Here is an 18,307-nt window from a genome sequence, read left to right as displayed (position 1 = left end):
TAAATGTACCCATTATCCTTCGTTTAGATATTTTGCCCATACTAGTATAGTATTAAGAGTAACAGATTTCTTTGTTTCCAACTTTCCCCACCACTTAAGAAAGTAGTGCAAGTTTTCTCTAAGACCCAGCCCGCAGAGGAAGATTTCCTGTAGCAGAAGAGACAATCTCCTGGTTTTGCAGTCCAGACTCTTCAGGTAGAAAAATAGTCTTGGATGCTGCATTAGTTTTCAGGGCTTCCATCACAAAATACTGCAGACTGAGTGGCTTAAGCAATGGAATTGCATCTCTCACGGTTCTGGAGGTTAGAAGTCCAAGATTAAGGTGTCAGCAGGTCTGGTTTCTTCCGAGGCCTCTCTCCTTGGCTTGCAGACCACTGCCTTCTTGCTATGTCCTCACACTGTCTGTCTTCCTCTGTGCTTGGTGCCCCCCCCACCCCCCGGTATCTCTTTGTGGGTCCAAATTTCCTCTTCTTATGAGGACATCAGTCAAATTGGATCAGGGCCCACCCTAGAGCTTCATTTTAACTTAATGACTTCTTTATAGGCATCTCCAAATATAGTCACTATAGGTACGGCAGGGGCGGGGTGGGGGGGCGAGTTTTAACACATTAGAGGGAGGCACACTCAGCCCATAACAACCACCAGGACGCATCCATTTTTCAAGTTCTGGGCTTTCTGAAAGAAAAAAGTTAATTAAAAAAAAGTTAATTAAAAAAGTTAAAAGATTTTTTTTTTAAGTTGGTTTCAGAATAGACATAAAATACATGTCTCAGGTAGCGTTGCCGAAACGTAACCAACAAAAATAAAGCACATCGATTGCAATCGAAGCCAGCTGTGGCTGACGCTGTGGGCCCCGGGCCGGAGGCGACCGAATGCCGACAGCGATGGACGAGCAGGTGTGGACGCACCGGCCAAGCCCACGGGTCTGTTCCCAAAGCCTCAGGCAATACGTGGGCCTGGCTGCCGTCTACAGCCCCCACCTCCCAGAAGAGGCCGACAGCCCACGAGAAACTCGGTGTAAACTGAACTAGCTGCGTTCACCCCGAGTTTATCCATATTTTTTTTCCAACTTAACTGCTGGGAAATCAAGACTTCCCATCATATGCTGCAGAAGTAGATTATTTGAATCTGACCCTGAAACTCAACATTTGTCCTAATTAATTAATTTCAATCCACTGCTACATCCTTAAAGATCTTCCTGAATCATAAATCATTTAGTATTTGAGCTCTCTCTGCAGGAGCAGCTCATTTCATACTTTAAACATTTAGGTATTTATTGAGATACCTTCATGAGACGTTTCCTATCAAAGGACTTCATCCCACCATACTCTCTCCCTTCACCTGGACGCCTGGGTGGCTCAGCGGTTGAGCCTCTGCCTTTGGGATCGAGTCCCGCGTCGGGCTCCCCGCAGGGAACCTGCTTCTCCCTCTGCCTGGGTCTGCCTCTCTCTGTCTCTGTCTGTCGTGAATAAATAAATAAAATCTTAAAAAATAAAATAAACACACACAAAAATAAATATATACACAGGAAAAAACCACAGTAAAATTTCTAAGTAGGTGTCTCTTCCTGTGGCAAGAACAGAAAGGGAGAGTAGAAAAATCACTTTTTTTTAAATTAAGAAACTTCAGGGATTTAAAATTCCTAAAGAAATCAAATGAAAAATCTTCCTCATGCAGATCTACCGCCATCTTACGGCCACCGCCCAGTATTACAAATCAGCTTTTGGTTCTATTTAGCTAAATGACTAATATTTAAGGGCTACCGAGTTTAATGTTTAGGCATTTATGTATTTTATCTTTTTCAAGTTACTAAATAAACTTCATTGTTTTCCCTTAAGCAAATTAATGGAAAGATGTGGAGAGCAGATCATATAAAAAGTTAACGTTACAATGTTTACTTTGGGGTATTTAGAAAAACGCATTTCTTAAAAAATGTTTTCTGGGGAGTGGGGAGAGAATCTTAAGCAGGCCCCATGCTCAGGGCCAAGCCCGACGAGGCCTTGATCTCATGACCCCTGAGATCATGATCTGAGCTGAAATTGTGAGTTGGAAGCTTTTATTTTTAAGATTTTATTTATCAGAGAGAGCGAGTGAGCACCAGCTGGGGGAAGGGGTAAAGCGAGAAGCAGGCTCCTCGCTGAGTACGGACCCCAGACGCGGGGCTCGACCCCAGGACCCCGGATCATGACCTGAGCCGAAGGCAGATGCTTAACCGACTGAGCCACCCGGGTGCCCCAGAAAAACACATTTTAAACTAACGAAAGAATAAACAAACAGACCTCCCCCTGCCATTTAGGGATCTCTCAAATACAAACACAATCTGCCACATTTGACCCGAGAGCATCGGTCAGGGGCAAATCTCCTACCGACTGTACTAGTTGCTGAGACTCCTTAAGAGACCACCACAGACGCAGGGGCTGAGGTCCAGCATCAAGGTGCCAGCTGGGAAGGTTTCAGGTGAAACCCTTCTTTTTTTAATTGCATGTGCATATCCGGTGTCATTTCCTCTCTTTGTACGGACACCCTCATGTTAAATGAGGGCTCTACTCTGCTGACCTCATTTAACCAACCTCAAAGTCCCTATCTCTAAATATAGTCATATCGGGGCTTAGGGCTTTAGGGTATGAATGGGGGGGGAGGGGAGCCCTGCGACTCGGCCTGCGACACTGACATATTTAATGTATCACTCCAAGAACAGAAGTCAAGTGGCCGAGGAACACTGAACTCTTGGTTGATAATAGAACAGCTGTGGTACTTTATCAGCACACGTACAAAGTTTTATCAGTACAGTATGAAAAATTCAGCTTTTGCTTAATGTACAGGGAAAAAAGGAAATATTTTTAGGTGAAAATAAGCCTATGAAACAAAAAAAGCCTTTTAGTTGAAAATAAGCTCTATGGGGATCCCCGGGTGGCGCAGCGGTTTGGCGCCTGCCTTTGGCCCAGGGCACGATCCTGGAGACCCGGGATCAAATCCCACATTGGGCTCCCAGTGCATGGAGCCTGCTTCTCCCTCTGCCTGAGTCTCTGCCTCTCTCTCTCTCTCTCTCTGTGACTATCATAAATAAATAAAAATTAAAAAAAAAAAGAAAAAGAAAATAAGCTCTATGAAACAAAATACAAAACATTTGTATTTAAGTGCAGGGTCAGGAAAGGAGTTGGGGAGGGAAAGGGGACCGTGGCACATGCTCTTAAAGGGACTCAGACTGAGGTTTGAGGTATAGGCCAGGAAAAGCGGATACAGCTCCAGGAGGGCTAAGAGCTCTCGGGATGCCTGGAGCGCACGGTTGGCTCAATTCTGGCCCAGAATGTGCACGTCTAGACTCCCTAGCACAGAGCTCTGGGACTGGACGTGAGGAACACAAGAAATGTAACAGCGGTCACACCACAAGGGGAAATGTCTGTCAATGGGCCTCTCCCGGGGGAAGGGCCAAGTGCAGTCCCAGGGACACCCACATCATGAAAACCAATTCTTCTGTACTTTCCCCTCTGGCGACGGATGCACCTGTTACTAAGGTTACAGGTTACTAAGGTGAGTCCCTAAAGAGCCTATTCGCCCGGTCAAACCGGATGCCCTTCAGGGAAACCTGTGGCCTCTACCTGGTGGTTTGACCTTGGCAGGAATAGTCTGGGGGTCGAAGAAGAACACTAAGGTCCATGCTCCACGGACAAGACAATCGTAAGAGGGGAATAGGGACAGGCTGTGAATCAATCCAGGTTCTTCTCTTTTGGTTTTTTTGTTTGTTTGTTTGTTTCTAAAGATTTTATTTATTTGTGGAAGACCCAGACAGACAGAGAGAGGCAGAGACACAGGCAGAGGGAGAGGTTTTTCTCTTCTGATTCACAGACGTTAGGAGCACGGTTGTTGGACTCTTAGTGAACAGCTCAATCTTCTTGCGGATTGTTTCCTCTTCCTGCTCCAGAGAGATCTGTTTGGGGCGTTTAAGAGTTAGAACGGAACAACTATACATTTTATTCAAATGGGCCCACGAGGTATAATAAGTGTCCTACCAAATTGAACTATTTATTGCACTAAATCAATCCCTTGATTGGCCTATTGGTCTCATAAGGTTCAGTATTTCTAAGGGTTAATAGTCATTCTCAATGAATTATATTTTCATTATGTCCTAACTATTGACATTTTCCCCCACTGGACAGTGTTCCTTCAGATTTAACCCAGAGGTAGTACAAAGATAATAGCCTTGCACTTTCTGGTTTTTTTTTTTTTTTTTTTTTAATGATACTGTGTTTTCTCTTTTGAATAATTTTAAGGATCTCAAAGTCCTGGCCTTTCACATGGGTTCTCAAAATCAAATGGTTTAAGCATCCATCGTGACTTTCATCCTATGGGCCTAAATGGCACCCCGGGGACCAGGGGCCCGGGTGGCTTGGGGGCAGGGTCGGCGGGTGGGCCCCGGAGAGGGGTGCGGGGGGGGGGGAGCCGGGGGCGGGGGGGCGGGGGCGGGGGGAACGTGCCCGGGTGTCCGAGGCCCCGCCCCCGCCTCTGGCCACGCCCCGCTCCCTGGCCCCGCCCCCCAAGGCTCGGCCCTCTCCCTCCGCGGGCGCCCTGCTCCCTGGCCCCGCCCCTTCCCGCCGAGCTCCGCCCCTTCCCTCCGCGGGCGTCCCGTCCCTGGCCACGCCTCTGGCCACGCCCCGCTCCCTGGGCCACGCCCCTTCCCGCCGAGCTCCGCCCCTTCCCTCCGCGGGCGCCCCGCTCCCTGGCCCCGCCCCGCCAGGCCACGCCCCGCCCAGGCCACGCCCCTTCCCTCCGCGGCGGCCCGGCCCGGCCACGCCCCTTCCCCGCCCAGGCCCCGCCCCTTCCCTCCGCTCCCGCCGCTCCCGCCCGCGCCCGCCGGGCTCGCCGCGCAGCCATGGCTCAGCACTTCTCGCTGGCCGCCTGCGACGCGGTGGGCTTCGACCTGGACCACACTCTGTGTCGCTACAACCTGCCCGAGAGCGCCCCGGTGAGTGGCGCGGGGCAGCTGGGTCCGCGGGGCCTGCCGCCGCCCCGCCTCTGCGCGGAGCCCGCCTCCCCCGCGGCCGCGCGGAAGTGAGCATCCCCGGCCCCGCGCGCGGCCGGCCCCGGGGGGGGGGGGGAGGGGAGCCCGCGGGGGCGGGGGCGGGGGCGGGGGCGGCGGGCCGCAGGGGGCAGGGCGGCGGGCGGCCGGGCGCGCGTCAGCTCGCAGCCCCCGTCCCCGGGCCCCGGCCGCGCCCCTGCTGAGCGCCCCTCCGTGTCCCCGCGACCACCCGTCGGGGCCGGGACCCCCGCGCCGGGCCCTGGACTCTGGACCGGGTGAGCGCGCCCTGCGCCGCCCGCCGCCCGCCGCCCTCGGGCCCCTGCGCCCGGGCCAGGTCCCGCCAGGGCCCCGCAGGTCCCACCCCTGGGCCCGGAGGGCGGAGGGGGACACAGGTCTGGTTCCGCACCCGCAGGTGAATGGGCCTTCCTCCCCCATCCCTCTGGTTCCATTAGAAAACTGGTTGTGAAAGAATTCACGGGATTTTAGTCAAATGTCTAAGCATCTCGGCCGGAAACCAGCTGCCCAGGAGCCCGGCGGCCGGGGCGGGACCCGCACCCGCACCCGCACCCGCACCCGCAGGCACCGCCCTGGGGCCCCCATTACCGGCTCTGTGACCTTGGGCAACTTACAATTCTGTTTCCCCATTTATACAATGACACGAGGAACTGGGTTTACAGCAACAGGCTGCGAGAGTGACCTGGGCAGTAGAGCCCGAGGGCTTAGAGGGCTTAGAGCAGTGCCTGCCCGTCCGGGGCTCCCTGGGCGCCTCCAGACCACTCCTAGGCCTCACCGTGGGAGGTGAGAGCTCCAGGCCCCAGGCACAGACGTCACCGGTGCTGCTGCCCCTCGGTGAGGCCAGGGTCCCAGCCAGCACTTCAGGGACCCAAAGGTGGTCAAACGGACGAAAAGCCACAGACCCTGTGAAGCCGCTGATGCCCGTCGGCCCTGGGCTTCGGGGTCCGGACGGCCTCACGGGACCTCGGCTGTCCTGGAGGCCCGGGTGGCCGGGCTGAGGCCTGTGGGTGCATCGTGTTGCACAGCGTGAGCCATTAACGAGTGACCTGGTCAGGTCAGCTGCGTCGCCCGGGCCCACACGGCCGCGGGTTTTATTAGCTCTCAGACAGAACAGCTGGCCACGGGGCTTTGGGTCCCTCTGCACCGGGGCCTCAGGCGCACCCCCCCAGTCGGGGCATGTGCAGGCCCCCAGGGGTCTGGACTGGTGGCTCCCCTCCCTCTGGAGGGGTCAGGGGGGACATCATGAGCCACTCCCTTCACGGTGTCTCTACCGTCTTCACCCTTGTGCCATCTCACGCCCCAAAGCCTGTCACGGGCTCCCTTAGACGAGGGTGAGTTGCTCACGAATCCTCTTCGACGCCGCCCAGCCTGGGCCCAGCCCTCCGTCCTGCCCCAGATTCAAGGGCAGGTGAGGCGGCCTGGGGACCCTCGTCGGAGGGGTACGGGGTGTGGCCGGGATGGACCTTTTGCCTGGTTTTGCTTGGTGTATGCAGTTCTCTAAAAATTTGAGGGCAGCTCTTTACAGACCACCCCCCCCACCATCCCCACCATCCCCACCCCCGTCGATGACAAAACTGAAACAACCAAGGAACAGGTTTGTGTCCTTTATCCAGGAGGGAAATAGTCTGTGAACCGGGGAAGCACCATGCACTGAGGGTGGGCACAGGAGAGCCGTCGTGACGGGGTGCTGGGTGGGTTTAGCATGGGGGGGGGGTTAGGTACGTTACAAAGCCTCGTCAAGTCTTAATGATCTCCAGTCCTAAGAATTCAAGAGTAAGAATGATAATCATTCTCGGTTGTTTAACTGGACGCGGATGGTGTGATTCTGCGGCATCGGGACCGCAGCTGCCTGGGGCTCTCGGGGGCAGGTAAGTTGCTTGTAAAGGGGAGTCAACCTGCAGAACTTCACAATTATATAGATATTTCTCCCCCGTCTGCCCCATGAGTGACTCCAGTAGGTTTTCAGGTCTATGAAATTAGGAATGAATAGTGTATTTTATATTTAATCTTTATTTCTTCCCTCTTATTTGTAGCTCATTTACAACAGCTTTGCTCAGTTCCTGGTCAAAGAGAAAGGATATGACAAGGAGTTGCTAACTGTGACTCCTGAGGATTGGGATTTCTGGTAAGTTCTTTTTTTTTTTTTAAGGTCTTCCTATTCTCTCTGGTTCTAAAACGCTGCTGATAAAATTTTAATGCCTCATCTCCTATAGAGATATAAAAGTGAAATGTGAAACCGAGTCAAAGGACAAAATGCCTTCTATATTGAAAGTTTCATGTTTCATGATGTGGAGGGTTCTCGAGAAGTTAAAAATAGAGCTGCCCTATGACCCAGCAAGTGCCCTGCTGGGGATTTACCCCAAAGATGCAGATGCAGTGAGACGCCGGGACCCCTGCACCCCGATGTTTATAGCAGCAATGTCCACAGTAGCCACACTGTGGGGGGAGCCTGGGTGCCCTGGGACAGATGATGGGTACAGAAGCCGTGGTCCTATAGATACAAAGGGACATGACTCAGCCCTCAGGAAGGACAAGTACCCACCATGGGCTTCGACGTGGGTGGAACTGGGGGGGATAATGCTGAGTGAGTTAAGTCAATCAGAGAAGGACAAACCTGGTCTCACTCATACGGGGAATATAAGAAATATATATTCTATATTTTGCACTGAGGGGAAAATTCGAGAGGGAGACAAACCATGAGAGACTCTTGACTCTTCGAAACAAAGGGTCACAGAAGGGGACGTGGCAGATGGTTGGGGTGACTGGGTGACCGGCGCTGAGGAGGGCATACAATGTGATGAGTACTGGTTGTTATATGTTGGCAAATAGAATTTATTTATTTTACTTATTTGTTTTTTAAAGGTTTTATTTATCTATTCATGAGAGACACAGGCAGAGGGAGAAGCAGGTTCTATGCAGGGAGCCTGACGTGGGACTCAATCACGCCCTGGGCCGAAAGCAGGCGCACTCAACCAGGCGCTCAACCGCTGAGCCCCCCAGGGGCCCCAGCAAATAGAATTTAAATTAAAAAAAAAATGCAATGGGCAATCAAAAAGTTTTATGTTTCATGAATTAAAGCCTTTTCTGCTTTAAATTTAGACTTGTTTAAATATGTAAATAAGCTAAAAGCTTACTGACTAATTTGGATATTTTTGTGTGGCTGAAGTTTGTCACAAGTTTCAGAGGTTATCAAGAACTATCTCTAAAATGTACATTTTTTTAAAAAAAAAGTTTGCTTTATCACCTTTCAAATACAGAACTGTGGAAGAGGAAGCGTCGTCGTGTTTTGGGCGTGTGTCTGAGCTGGGACATTGGGTTTTCTGTAATTTGGGTAGACGTCCCTACGCCTAACTCACAGCTCACTCCTTTCCTGAGAGGCTTGTCCACTTCCCAAGGCTTTTTGTGTCCCTCTTCCTCATCTAAACAACACAATGAAAATCCTACCCTGTGAAGTTGCTCGGTTCACAATAATAATTCTAAAACACACAAAAACATGCAGAAGTGATTCTAGAGCAATGATGTTCATCTCTACCTCTGCCGCGTTTGGTTGGCCCTTTTGTAAAAAGAACAAACATTTGCCGTGTGAAACCGCCGACCCTGGGCAGTTTGCTGTGGACCCCAGTCCCTGATGCTTCTGACGTAGCCCCTCGTCGTTTGTTTGATTCTCTCGATATCCAGTGGCCCTTATACTTCCTTGCTTTTATTATTCACGATAACGGGTCTGTACCCACTTTTATCCCCAAATCCCACAGGCCTTTTACAGCGAGGAACCCAAAACTTCGTTTTTTGACTTTGTTTTAATGGTTTTCAATGACATGACCTGCCCAGAGGGCAAGTTTTTATGACCCGACCTAAATGGAGCCAATTTCTGAAGACTATAGGAGAGACGTGCCTAAGAACGTTTCTGGTGGAACCTAAACGTGTGCATGTGTGCCTTTTATTTAATGAACGGCATTTGCACATTTTAACATACCTACAGACGTAGCGTGAGGTTTCCTTTTTTGTTTTTTCAGCTTTGGATTCCTCTTTTTTTTAAAAAAAAAAAAAAAAAGATTTTATTTATTCATGAGAGACCGAGAGAGAGAGAGGCAGAGACACAGGCAGAGGGAGAAGCAGGCTCCATGCAGGGAGCCCGACGTGGGACTCGATCCCGGGACCCCGGGGTCACGCCCTGGGCTGAAGGCAGGTGCTCAGCTGCTGAGCCCCCCGGGCGCCCCAGATTCCTCTTTTTTAAAAGCATGACGATTTTGCAGACTCAACATGCTGTCTTCCATTTCCTCACATGACAGTTTTCCTTCCTTACCTGCTCTGTGGGTGCTGCTTAATTTTAGGATTCCTGGATTTTCTTACTTGTTTGACTGCCGTCCGGGTCACATGGGTGGGGAGTCCCTTTGCAGCACTGTTTGACTTTTTGAAAATGTAGCTTATTTCTTCTAGGGTTAGCTGCGTCTATGCATTGATTGGTAATCACACTTTTCTGTTTTAGCTGCAAGGGCTTGGCACTGGACCTGGAAGAAGGGAACTTCATTAAACTTGCAGATAATGGCACCGTGCTCAGGTAATAACCTTTACCTGCCAAGTCAGAACTTTTCCTCCAGGACACTTTGTATAGCGTTTGCTTGTTAAGGTTTGGGCCAAATAAGATCTTTTTTTTTTTTTTTTTTTTTATCACAGGACAGATTGTGTGCCTGTGTTTCTTTGTATGAAGTGTTTGAACAGTTTAAATAGCGATCTCAAGGTCTAGTTTTCAGGTTAGCTCGCCCGAAATATTTGCGGGAGGTGCAGTGGAATCCTAATGGCTTGCCCGTCTCGCTGCCCAGAGAACCTGGGGTATGTTGGGTCAGAGAAGCACATGGTGGCCTGGAATAAAATTGGGTTTCTTTTATGGAGGAAGGAGGAGAGAACGGGTGTTGGGGAGGGTTGGCGGTCGGTGCACACCTGCCCTTTCTCCATCCTCGTCCTAAGGGGCAGAGAGCGAGAGCGGGGCCGCCGCCAATTATTTGGTTGCTCGTTTGCACGCGGCTTGCCCTGGGCAGCTGGAGCTACAGGGTCGGGATGCGTGGACGGGTGTCTGCGTGGACGTGTGCCATGCACAGCGCAGCCGTGACCATGACCTTGACCGCGACCTTAGGTCCCTCAGGTGCACTTCGCCGTCTTCGGTGGGAGTTGGAGGCCTGAAGCGAGTCTGTCCGTCCTCCCGGTCACTGTCCCTGCCCCGGGGCCGACCCTCTGCCTCCACCCTGTGGCTTGTTCGCAGCTTCGCAAGGCCCGGCTGGCCTCTGGTGCCCGTGTCCTGCCCTGAGCGGGTCCCGTGCGACCGCACAGTCCCCCGTCCCTCTAGCCTCACAGCCCCGCAGCGCTGTCCCCTTCGGAAGGAGCCCGCCCGGATTTCCCGTTTGTCCTCTCGGTCCTCGTGTCCCGGTTGTGTCACTGCCGTGGCCCCAGGCCGGTGTCATGGGCTCACGTGGGTGTCTGTGGACCACTCTTCCCCGCAGAGCTCAGCGCCGCGTCTTGGGAGGGGGCTGCGCCGCGGGGCGGGTCCAGGGCGGCGGGGACCCCAGGAGGAGTTGGGTCGCGCGGGGCCCGGGCAGGGGAGGCGTCAGCGGGCTGGGGGCAGGGGCGCTCACGAGCACTGTCCTGTCTCCCGACGCCAGGGCGAGCCACGGCACGAGGATGACGGCCCCCGAGGCGCTGGCCCACCAGTACGGCGGGAAGCCGTGGAAGCACTTCCCGGGCGACGTGGGACCGGCCGGCCGCTCAGGTAGGCGCAGCGCTGTGGCCTTCCCTGCCCGGGGCCCCCGCGCCGCCCTGCTGCCCCGTCTCCTGCCCCGTGTTTTCTTTCCCTTCTGTTAAGTGACCTCACGCGCTGTCCCGCTGTCGCACTGCGTCAGGAAGCTCTGCGGGTCACGGAAACATGAAGACCCCTCTCGGAACTGACCCTAGGCACTGGCGGCCGTGAGCCGACACATGCCAAGTGCACTATTCTAAACAAATGGGCCGGATTGTGACCGTCTGGTTTTCATTTGTTCTAAATCTCTGGGCCATTCCCCCACACTACGCTTTTGAAGCTCACCTGCTCTCCAGAAAGCGTAGGGACCCGAGGGGCGCCCGGCTGACCCCGTTGCTGGAGGGCGGCTCTTGATCTCAGGTTGTGAGTTCGAGCCCCATGTTGGGGATAAAGATGGCTTAAAATAAAATCTTATAGGTCGCCTGGGGGGCTCATGGTTTAGCGCCTGCCTTCTGCCCAGGGCATGACCCCAGGATCCCGGAATTGAGTCCCACGTCGGGGGAGCCTGCTTCTCCCTCTGCCTGGGTCTCTGCCTCTCCCTCTCCTTGGGTCTCTCATGGATAGATAAATAAAATCTTTAAAGAAAAAAGAAAAAAAAAAAAAGGAAAAGAAAATGCAGTAACTTAAAAATAGTTGGCGTTACCCCTTGTTACAATTAGGTTTGCTTTGTCACATCCATTGTCTTTTGAGAGTTTGTTTTGATTTTGTCCTGAGATGAAACGAAGCGAGTGCTCCTGGTGGAACACGTGGAGAGGAAGGCAGCCTCCACGTTGGGCGTCGGCCTTCACACACCGCAAGGCCCGGTGGCCCGTGGAGGTTAGGTGCATGTCTGGAGAGCGCTTTACTCAGCTCGGGACTGGGAACGCTGTGGTCCTTCCAGAAGCAGGCAGGTGTCGACAACGGGTTCCCAGAAAGGCCAGGGCACAGCGGAGTGCTTCACCCTGACATCCATTCACAAACGGCCGGCGCCTTGAAGAAGGCAGCAGAAGAGCAGACCCAGGGGCCCCACAGGTTGCTCACCGCCCTGCCCGCCAGGAGGTGCCACCTCCCGGAATGAGCAGCCCCCTCTGGAGCTCAGCCTAACCCAGGAGGACCTTGGAGGCCACCTGCTCCTAACTGGGGTGCTTAGGGAGGCGTCTCCCACTCATGCACTCAGCGGTCGGGTGGTGCTCAGCGGCTGGCCAAGTGGCACTCAGTAGTCAGGTGGCGCCCAGCGGTCAGTCAGGTGGCGCCCAGCGGCCCGGTGGCAGTGACACATAACAAAGGCCTGTTGTTCCTGCCAATTGGAAGGGAAAGCTGATACCTTTACAAAGAAATAGTGTTTTTTCAAGGCAGAGACATAGAAAAGAAAAAAAGCCTGCGATTCCACAGCCCGGTTAATCTTTGTTTACATCAAAAAAAAAAAAAAATCATGTGAGCCTATGGTTAGAAAATTTAAATGTCATAGAAAAGAAGAGTCAGTTATGTGATAGAGGTTGTGTCCCGTGGGTTAAATGCTGGGATGCTGCGCCGCCCAGCCGTCCGTCCGTCCATCGGTTCACACACCTCCGTCGTGCCTGCTGTCTGGCCGTTACAGGCGGGGCTGCGGGAATGCTTCTGTACCCGTATGTCTTGCACTTTGGTGCAAATACATACTTTTTTTTTAAGATTTTATCTATTTATTCATGAGACACACAGAGAGAGGCAGAGACACAGGCAGAGGGAGAAGCAGGCTCCATGCAGGGAGCCCGCCGAGGACTTGATCCTGGGTCTTGGGGACCACGCCCTGAGCCAGAGGCAGCCGCGCAAGCGCTGAGCCCCCGGGCGGTCCTGATGCAAATATCTGGAGGGTAAATTCCTAGAGGTGCAGCTGCTGGAAGGACATGTAGGTTTGAGGTTTTGAGCCGTGAGGCCAAGTGGGGCCTTCGTCCAGGAGAGCGTGCTGAGGTGCGCTCCCCCCAGGACACCGAGGGCTGGGCCGAGGGCAGACAGAGGCATTTTACTGGCTGGTGATTTGAGAACCCCGTTTCGGCGCCACTTTTCCTTAGCAGCCAGTTCCCAGGGAGCGAGTCCCTCCACCCTGTCCCCCAACCGGCCGAGACAGCTTGGCACAGTGGAAGCCACGGGGCAGGGGAGCCGGTGGGCTGGGCCCAGTCGAGTCTATTCCTTCTGGGTAAAGCATGTGGTCCTGGCATCACTTTGCTCACCCTTCAGTGAAGCCAGTGTCCCCCAGCTGCAGGGGAGCAAGGACGCTGTGCCTGCCCGAGTGCTCGGCCCCCTCGGCCTCCCCGGTACCGCAGTCCGTCACCCATCAGGATGGGCCGTGGCGTGGCCAGGGTTCCTGGGCACGGCCTGCGTGGGCAGCACCAATGCCTGGTGGGACTGGGACTGATGTGCAGCCTGTTGTATTGAGCCGAGCTCACTGCCTCCCCGCCAGGGAGCCCCCCGGCCGCAGCCTTGTGCTCTGGGGGCAGTGGAGGCCTTGAGGGCCGCGGGGCCCGGCTCCAGGTCAGGACTGAATGGCCAATGGGCGACACTGGGTGGTCTGGCCCTCGGTGGCAGGAGGCGTCCCCAGCCCCTGGAGCTCCTGGGTCACACCCCAGCCAGCACCCGACTGGTGTCTCAGCTCCACCTGGAGCTCCGTGTTGGTGGCCACAGAGGGAGCGACACGGGAGGGGAAGAGAAGCAGGGGTGTGAGTGGGGCGACCACATGCCTCCTGCTCCTGGGCACCCGAGCAGCTGCCTCTGCGGGTCCCAGCCCAGGAGGTCCGAGGACGTGCAGGCCGGTGCACCTCGGGCCGCAGCCGTGGCCGCCAGGTGCTGAGTGGCCTCACGTGCCCCGGGGACGCCCGGCTCCTCACACCGACAGAGCCCTTCTCACCTTGCACAGGAAGGGAAAACCGTCTAAGAGGTCCTGCCAGTAATTTCAGCTGCGAAGGAGGATAACCCGGAGCGTGATGCCAACCAAAGTATTTTTAGCGGAGGGAAAGGGCAACCAAACCCGCCCAGCCACCCTGTGAGTGCACAGAAGGAGAACTTTGGACTTGGTTTCTTAAACGTTAATGATTTGCTATGAAGACGTGAAGGGCGTCGAGTGATATGTAAAGGGTTGGACATCTGGCCCCTGCATAGGGTTTTCCCCTGATTTGCCTGCGACACCTTTGTTCCAGAAACCCATTCTGCCGTTAGGTCATCCATCTGTCGTTCATTCATTCCCAGACGTTCATGGCGTGCCTGTGGGATGCTGGGTATTGTGCTCTGTGGACACTGAGGAGCAAGGCAGTGGTGTCCCCAACCTCCCGTGTGGCCTGTAGGGGCAGGAAGGGAGGACTTGAAATGAGGCGCTTACATGCAGGCAATAATCACGACCGATCGAAGCCCAGACCTCTGGTTCTCTCTGATTCCTCTTTGTACACGGGCACCCCAGGGCCTCTATGACGTTGGGGTCCCCCCGAGGCGGAGTGGTTGGCCCTGACCCTGGTAAACGGGAGTGAGGTAGTGGAAGGAAGGAATGGGCGGGCTGGATTCCACGGGGACCCCGGAAGCCCCGAGAACACGGCCCCATGCGATCCCAGGGACAGGAGACTTCCTTGGCGCCCACCCACCGGCTCCTGGGTGAGGCTTGCCGCCCAAGACACGGGGACGACTCGGGGACTCCACGGGCTTCGGGGGAAGTGAATGGCACTCGCGTTTGGGGTGGGACGACGCCGTTGAGCGCAGCGGTGGCTGGGATCACCCGGAGCCAGAGGGATGCGACACGGGTCATCGGGTGTCTGCCCGGGGCGGCGGATCCAGGGGTGGCATCTGCCCCCAGGCAGGGCTCCGGATTAACGCTGTCTCAGGGCCAAACAGCGTAAATAAATCCCTCTTCTCCGCAAGATCCTGGGGTGCATCCTGTGCGCCCAAGTCTTTCCAAGGTAAGCACACCATGTCCTTACGTGACGTGATGCCTGCCTGCCTTTTTTTTTTTTTTTTTTAATTCTTCTCATCCCCCCGGTTCTCCCATTAAACTGAAGTTGGCCCAACCGCACAGATGTGGAAAGGCGCCACTGCGCGGGTGACGTCCTGGAGCTGCCGTGCTGGGCTGAGAGTTCTGAAATTCAGTGACGCTGATGACATAAACTGGCTTTTTCATCGTGCGCTTTAGATCTGGGGCGTGGTCTCCTTTGACAGAAATTTCTCTCCCTTAGATCCTTATGTAACAGGCATCACATTGTAAGTTCCTGTAGCTTGACCCTTCTTTAAAGGCAGGAGTAGCCTGGAACAGACCCATTCGCAGTTAATGTCGAGGCCCCTTTACAACCAAACCAAAATCTAGCGTCTCTTCGGCCAGTTTCTGTGTCACGTACATGAGGTGCTGATTCAAATCTTGCTCTTCCAACGCCTGGGGGCTCAGTGGTTGCACGTCCGCCTTTGGCCCAGGGCGTGACCCCGGGGTCCCGGGATCGAGTCCCGCATCGGGCTCTCTGCATGGAGCCTGCTTCTCCCTCTGCCTGGGTCTCTGCCTCTCTCCCTGGGTCTCTCCTGTATAAATAAATAAAATCTTAAAAATAATAATAAAATAAAATTTTGTCCTTTCTTTTAGGAAAATATTACTTTTATGATAACTACTTTGACCTGCCAGGAGCTCTGCTGTGTGCCAGAGTGGTGGACTCTCTGACAAAGGTGAGCAGGGACTCGTTTCTCAGGAATTATGACCGGTGTTCAGTCATATGTCGGAGGACTTACTCATGGATGTCTTTTGAGTTGGGATTGAACTCAGTTTCCTCTTTGTGATACTAGAAGTGACCAAGGAAGAAACACGTGGAGAATTTGGTCACGTGTTTTGGGAAAATTAAATAGCCGGGACCGTTTCCCCAGGAAAGATGATAAACCTCTTTCCCAGCAGAGGGTGCACGTGTCTAAAAAGAAAATACAGACCTCACAGCTGGAAAGGGTATTTTCTTGGTTTCATTAGCAGATTAAAAAAAAAAAAAATGATCGAGAGACTTCCACCTGTTCTTACGCATTCTGCATAAGGCAAAATTTTTAAAAATGAGATGAAGTTTTTAAATTCATCATTTTGACCAGTTCGATGCGTGTAGACGTTCCGTTTATAGAATTTGCGTGTCCTTAGGTCTGAAGACCTGGGAACAGACACCAGTTTTATGTCAGAATTATTCTTCTGTTTTGCACGTCATTTAAAATCCTAAGGATCAAAAAAAATAATAATAATAAAATATAAAATAATAAAATAAAATAAAATAAAATAAAATCCTAACGATCGTGTCCGTAATAGAACACGCATGATCGATTACTCTTGAACCAGAATTAGTCGTGTGTTCGTGGAAGTCTCCACGGAGCTGTAATTTTCGTACGTTTGTAGAAGTCGTTATTAATGTGAGATGGAGATGGTTTTTCATCCATAGCGACTTCAGGCGAGCGTATTAGTCTTCAAATAACTCAGCGCTGGTACAGGTACACGTACCTGGTAGTCTGTTTAGGTAGGACGCTGGTTAGCGATTACGTTTCCAAGGAAGCAAGGCACTGTGGGGTTACGTGTTTCAACGTAATATTTGTTTGCACCCCGATTTAAAGAAATCTAAATAAAAACGGTTAATGTTTTGGATTTGGAACCTCCATCATCTCTTCTAGAGAGATTTGCTGTTCTTTTTTATTGAAATCAGGTGAATGCGCTGAATTCTAAAGAGCCAGCTTTTGGGGCTTCAGGGCTTATGGCTTCGTAGCCCCACAGATGCCGTAGTACAGGAGGTGGCACATTCTGAGATCTCAAAAGCTGTGACACTGTAGACTCAGTCCTGTGTTTAATATATATGATTTTGACTTTATAGTAAGCAGAAATTTCTATTTTATTTGGGTTAAATGAGCTATATTACCATTTAGTTATATGCGTGTGTGTATATACGTATAGCAGTGATTTTCTTAAAGATTTCTCTTTTTAAAGTCGCATTCAAGCACTGAGTTTTTTCATCTGTTATCTTTTCTACAATGTGAGTCCCGATTTTAGATTACAGTAATATTGCAGTTGCTTGCTGTGTTTTTAGCTGTGCTCAAAAGCAGAAGCATTATATGTGTTAACATTTGGGATTTTTTTTTTTTTTTTTTTTTTAGCAGAACAATGGTCAGAAAACATTTGACTTTTGGAAGGATATAGTTGCTGGTATACAACACAATTATAAAATGTCGGCTTTTAAGGGTGAGTCCTATGAGGGGGACCTTCTCATGTTCGTTAAACGCCGTGCGCTTGTGAGTTACTTGGAAGTTGCCTGTTTTGTCATGTTCCTCTACTGGGACTTGGTTTTATCAAAATTTTGCTACAAGGTTGGCACTGCTTACGTTTTAAGGGGCTCTTTTATTCGCGTCGGCCTCATGGCCACAATGGCCAGCGCTGTGGGCTCTGCTGTTTTACGTGCCTGCCGCCGGGGGGTGGCGGGTGCCCCGGAGCTGAGGTCCCCGTCTGCCACGGCCGGCCTGGGAGTGGGGCTTGCTCACACCTGGAAGCGTTGGTACAGCAGCTGGAGACGGAGGGGGAGTGAGAGAAGCGGGCTGGGGACTCCGAAGGGACAGGGGTCGGGCCAGGCTGCACGCCGGGTGTCCCAGCTGCAGTGCGGGCTTGCTGGGGCCCCTCGGAGGCTACGTCTGAGGAGTAGGGGGACGGGGCGCCTCCACCGGGGGTACCCCGGGCGCCCGAACCAGGCTGCAGCCGTCCAGCCCGTGGACCGAGGGGTGCCGAGAGCGGCGTTTCTCAGCTTTTGATTTGACATCAACCCGCTTGCTTCCCTTTAACGTAATTCATCAAAATAATCCTAAATATTATGACTAAAAACACATCAAGGCAATAAATAGTAACTGCAGAATATTTTTTCAAGTTACCTATTTCTCTGCTGCCCGCTTCTGTCCTTCCCTGAAGAGATCACTGCTTTGGGGACATGGCGGGACTTTTCTGTCCCCGGTCGCCGGCCCTGGACCGGGGCTGGCAGGTCCCCTGTGGTCCTGCCAATCGATGCCTGTGCGCCGGGGGCGTGTGGCACTGCCGTCCCCAGTAGACGGCCGTGTCCGTGACCGCTCTAAGCGCCACCCCCCCCCCCGTTTTGCTGTCTTACTTCTGTTAGCTTCGTAGAACGAAAAGCCTTAAAAGAACGATTGAGAATAGCAAATCGCTGTTCTCGAATAAACTCAGCACAAAAATCTGTTGATGTGATTTTATTGCATCGTAAATAAGGTAAAACAGTTCATGCTTTAGTAAGTGAGGCACAGCTTCAAAGTTTTAAGCAGCAATATAAAAATACAGTACAGAGCATAAATAAATTACATCTTTTCCTTCCTAGCCAGATTCGGAAACCCTCGGCAGTAGCTATGATTTCACGAGGATGGGAGACTCGAGGTCCATAGGGCAATGGTCTGTAAACCCACAAAATCCTGTTCCGTAAGACTCGACAGGGAGTCAGGTTAATCACACTCGTATTAAATAAAGAAGATAGGTCAGACACCGATTTCCAAGTTGTGAC

At 52.7% G+C, this 18,307-nt stretch overlaps 1 protein-coding gene across 2 annotated transcripts in view; it reads left to right on the top strand.

Moving 5' to 3' along the window:
- Positions 1-4,822: 4,822 nt before the first annotated feature.
- NT5DC1 (5'-nucleotidase domain containing 1) overlaps positions 4,823-18,307 on the top strand; it is a 119,463-nt gene continuing 105,978 nt past the window's right edge. Inside the window, exons 1-6 of one of the 2 annotated variants that reach the window (XM_077902694.1) lie at positions 4,823-4,963; positions 7,066-7,157; positions 9,519-9,590; positions 10,687-10,793; positions 15,385-15,464; positions 16,914-16,995. In XM_077902694.1, the coding sequence (XP_077758820.1) occupies positions 4,871-4,963; positions 7,066-7,157; positions 9,519-9,590; positions 10,687-10,793; positions 15,385-15,464; positions 16,914-16,995 (526 nt within the window). In that variant the 5' untranslated portion in view covers positions 4,823-4,870. Of the gene's footprint in view, positions 4,964-7,065; positions 7,158-9,518; positions 9,591-10,686; positions 10,794-15,384; positions 15,465-16,910; positions 16,996-18,307 lie in introns of both variants that reach the window. The other variant, XM_077902693.1, reaches the window with a different exon arrangement.

The sequence above is a fragment of the Canis aureus genome, chromosome 7, assembly GCF_053574225.1.
Source record: "Canis aureus isolate CA01 chromosome 7, VMU_Caureus_v.1.0, whole genome shotgun sequence".
In the NCBI taxonomy this organism is placed as follows: domain Eukaryota; kingdom Metazoa; phylum Chordata; class Mammalia; order Carnivora; family Canidae; genus Canis; species Canis aureus.
This window is presented reverse-complemented; position numbering and strand designations above follow the sequence as displayed.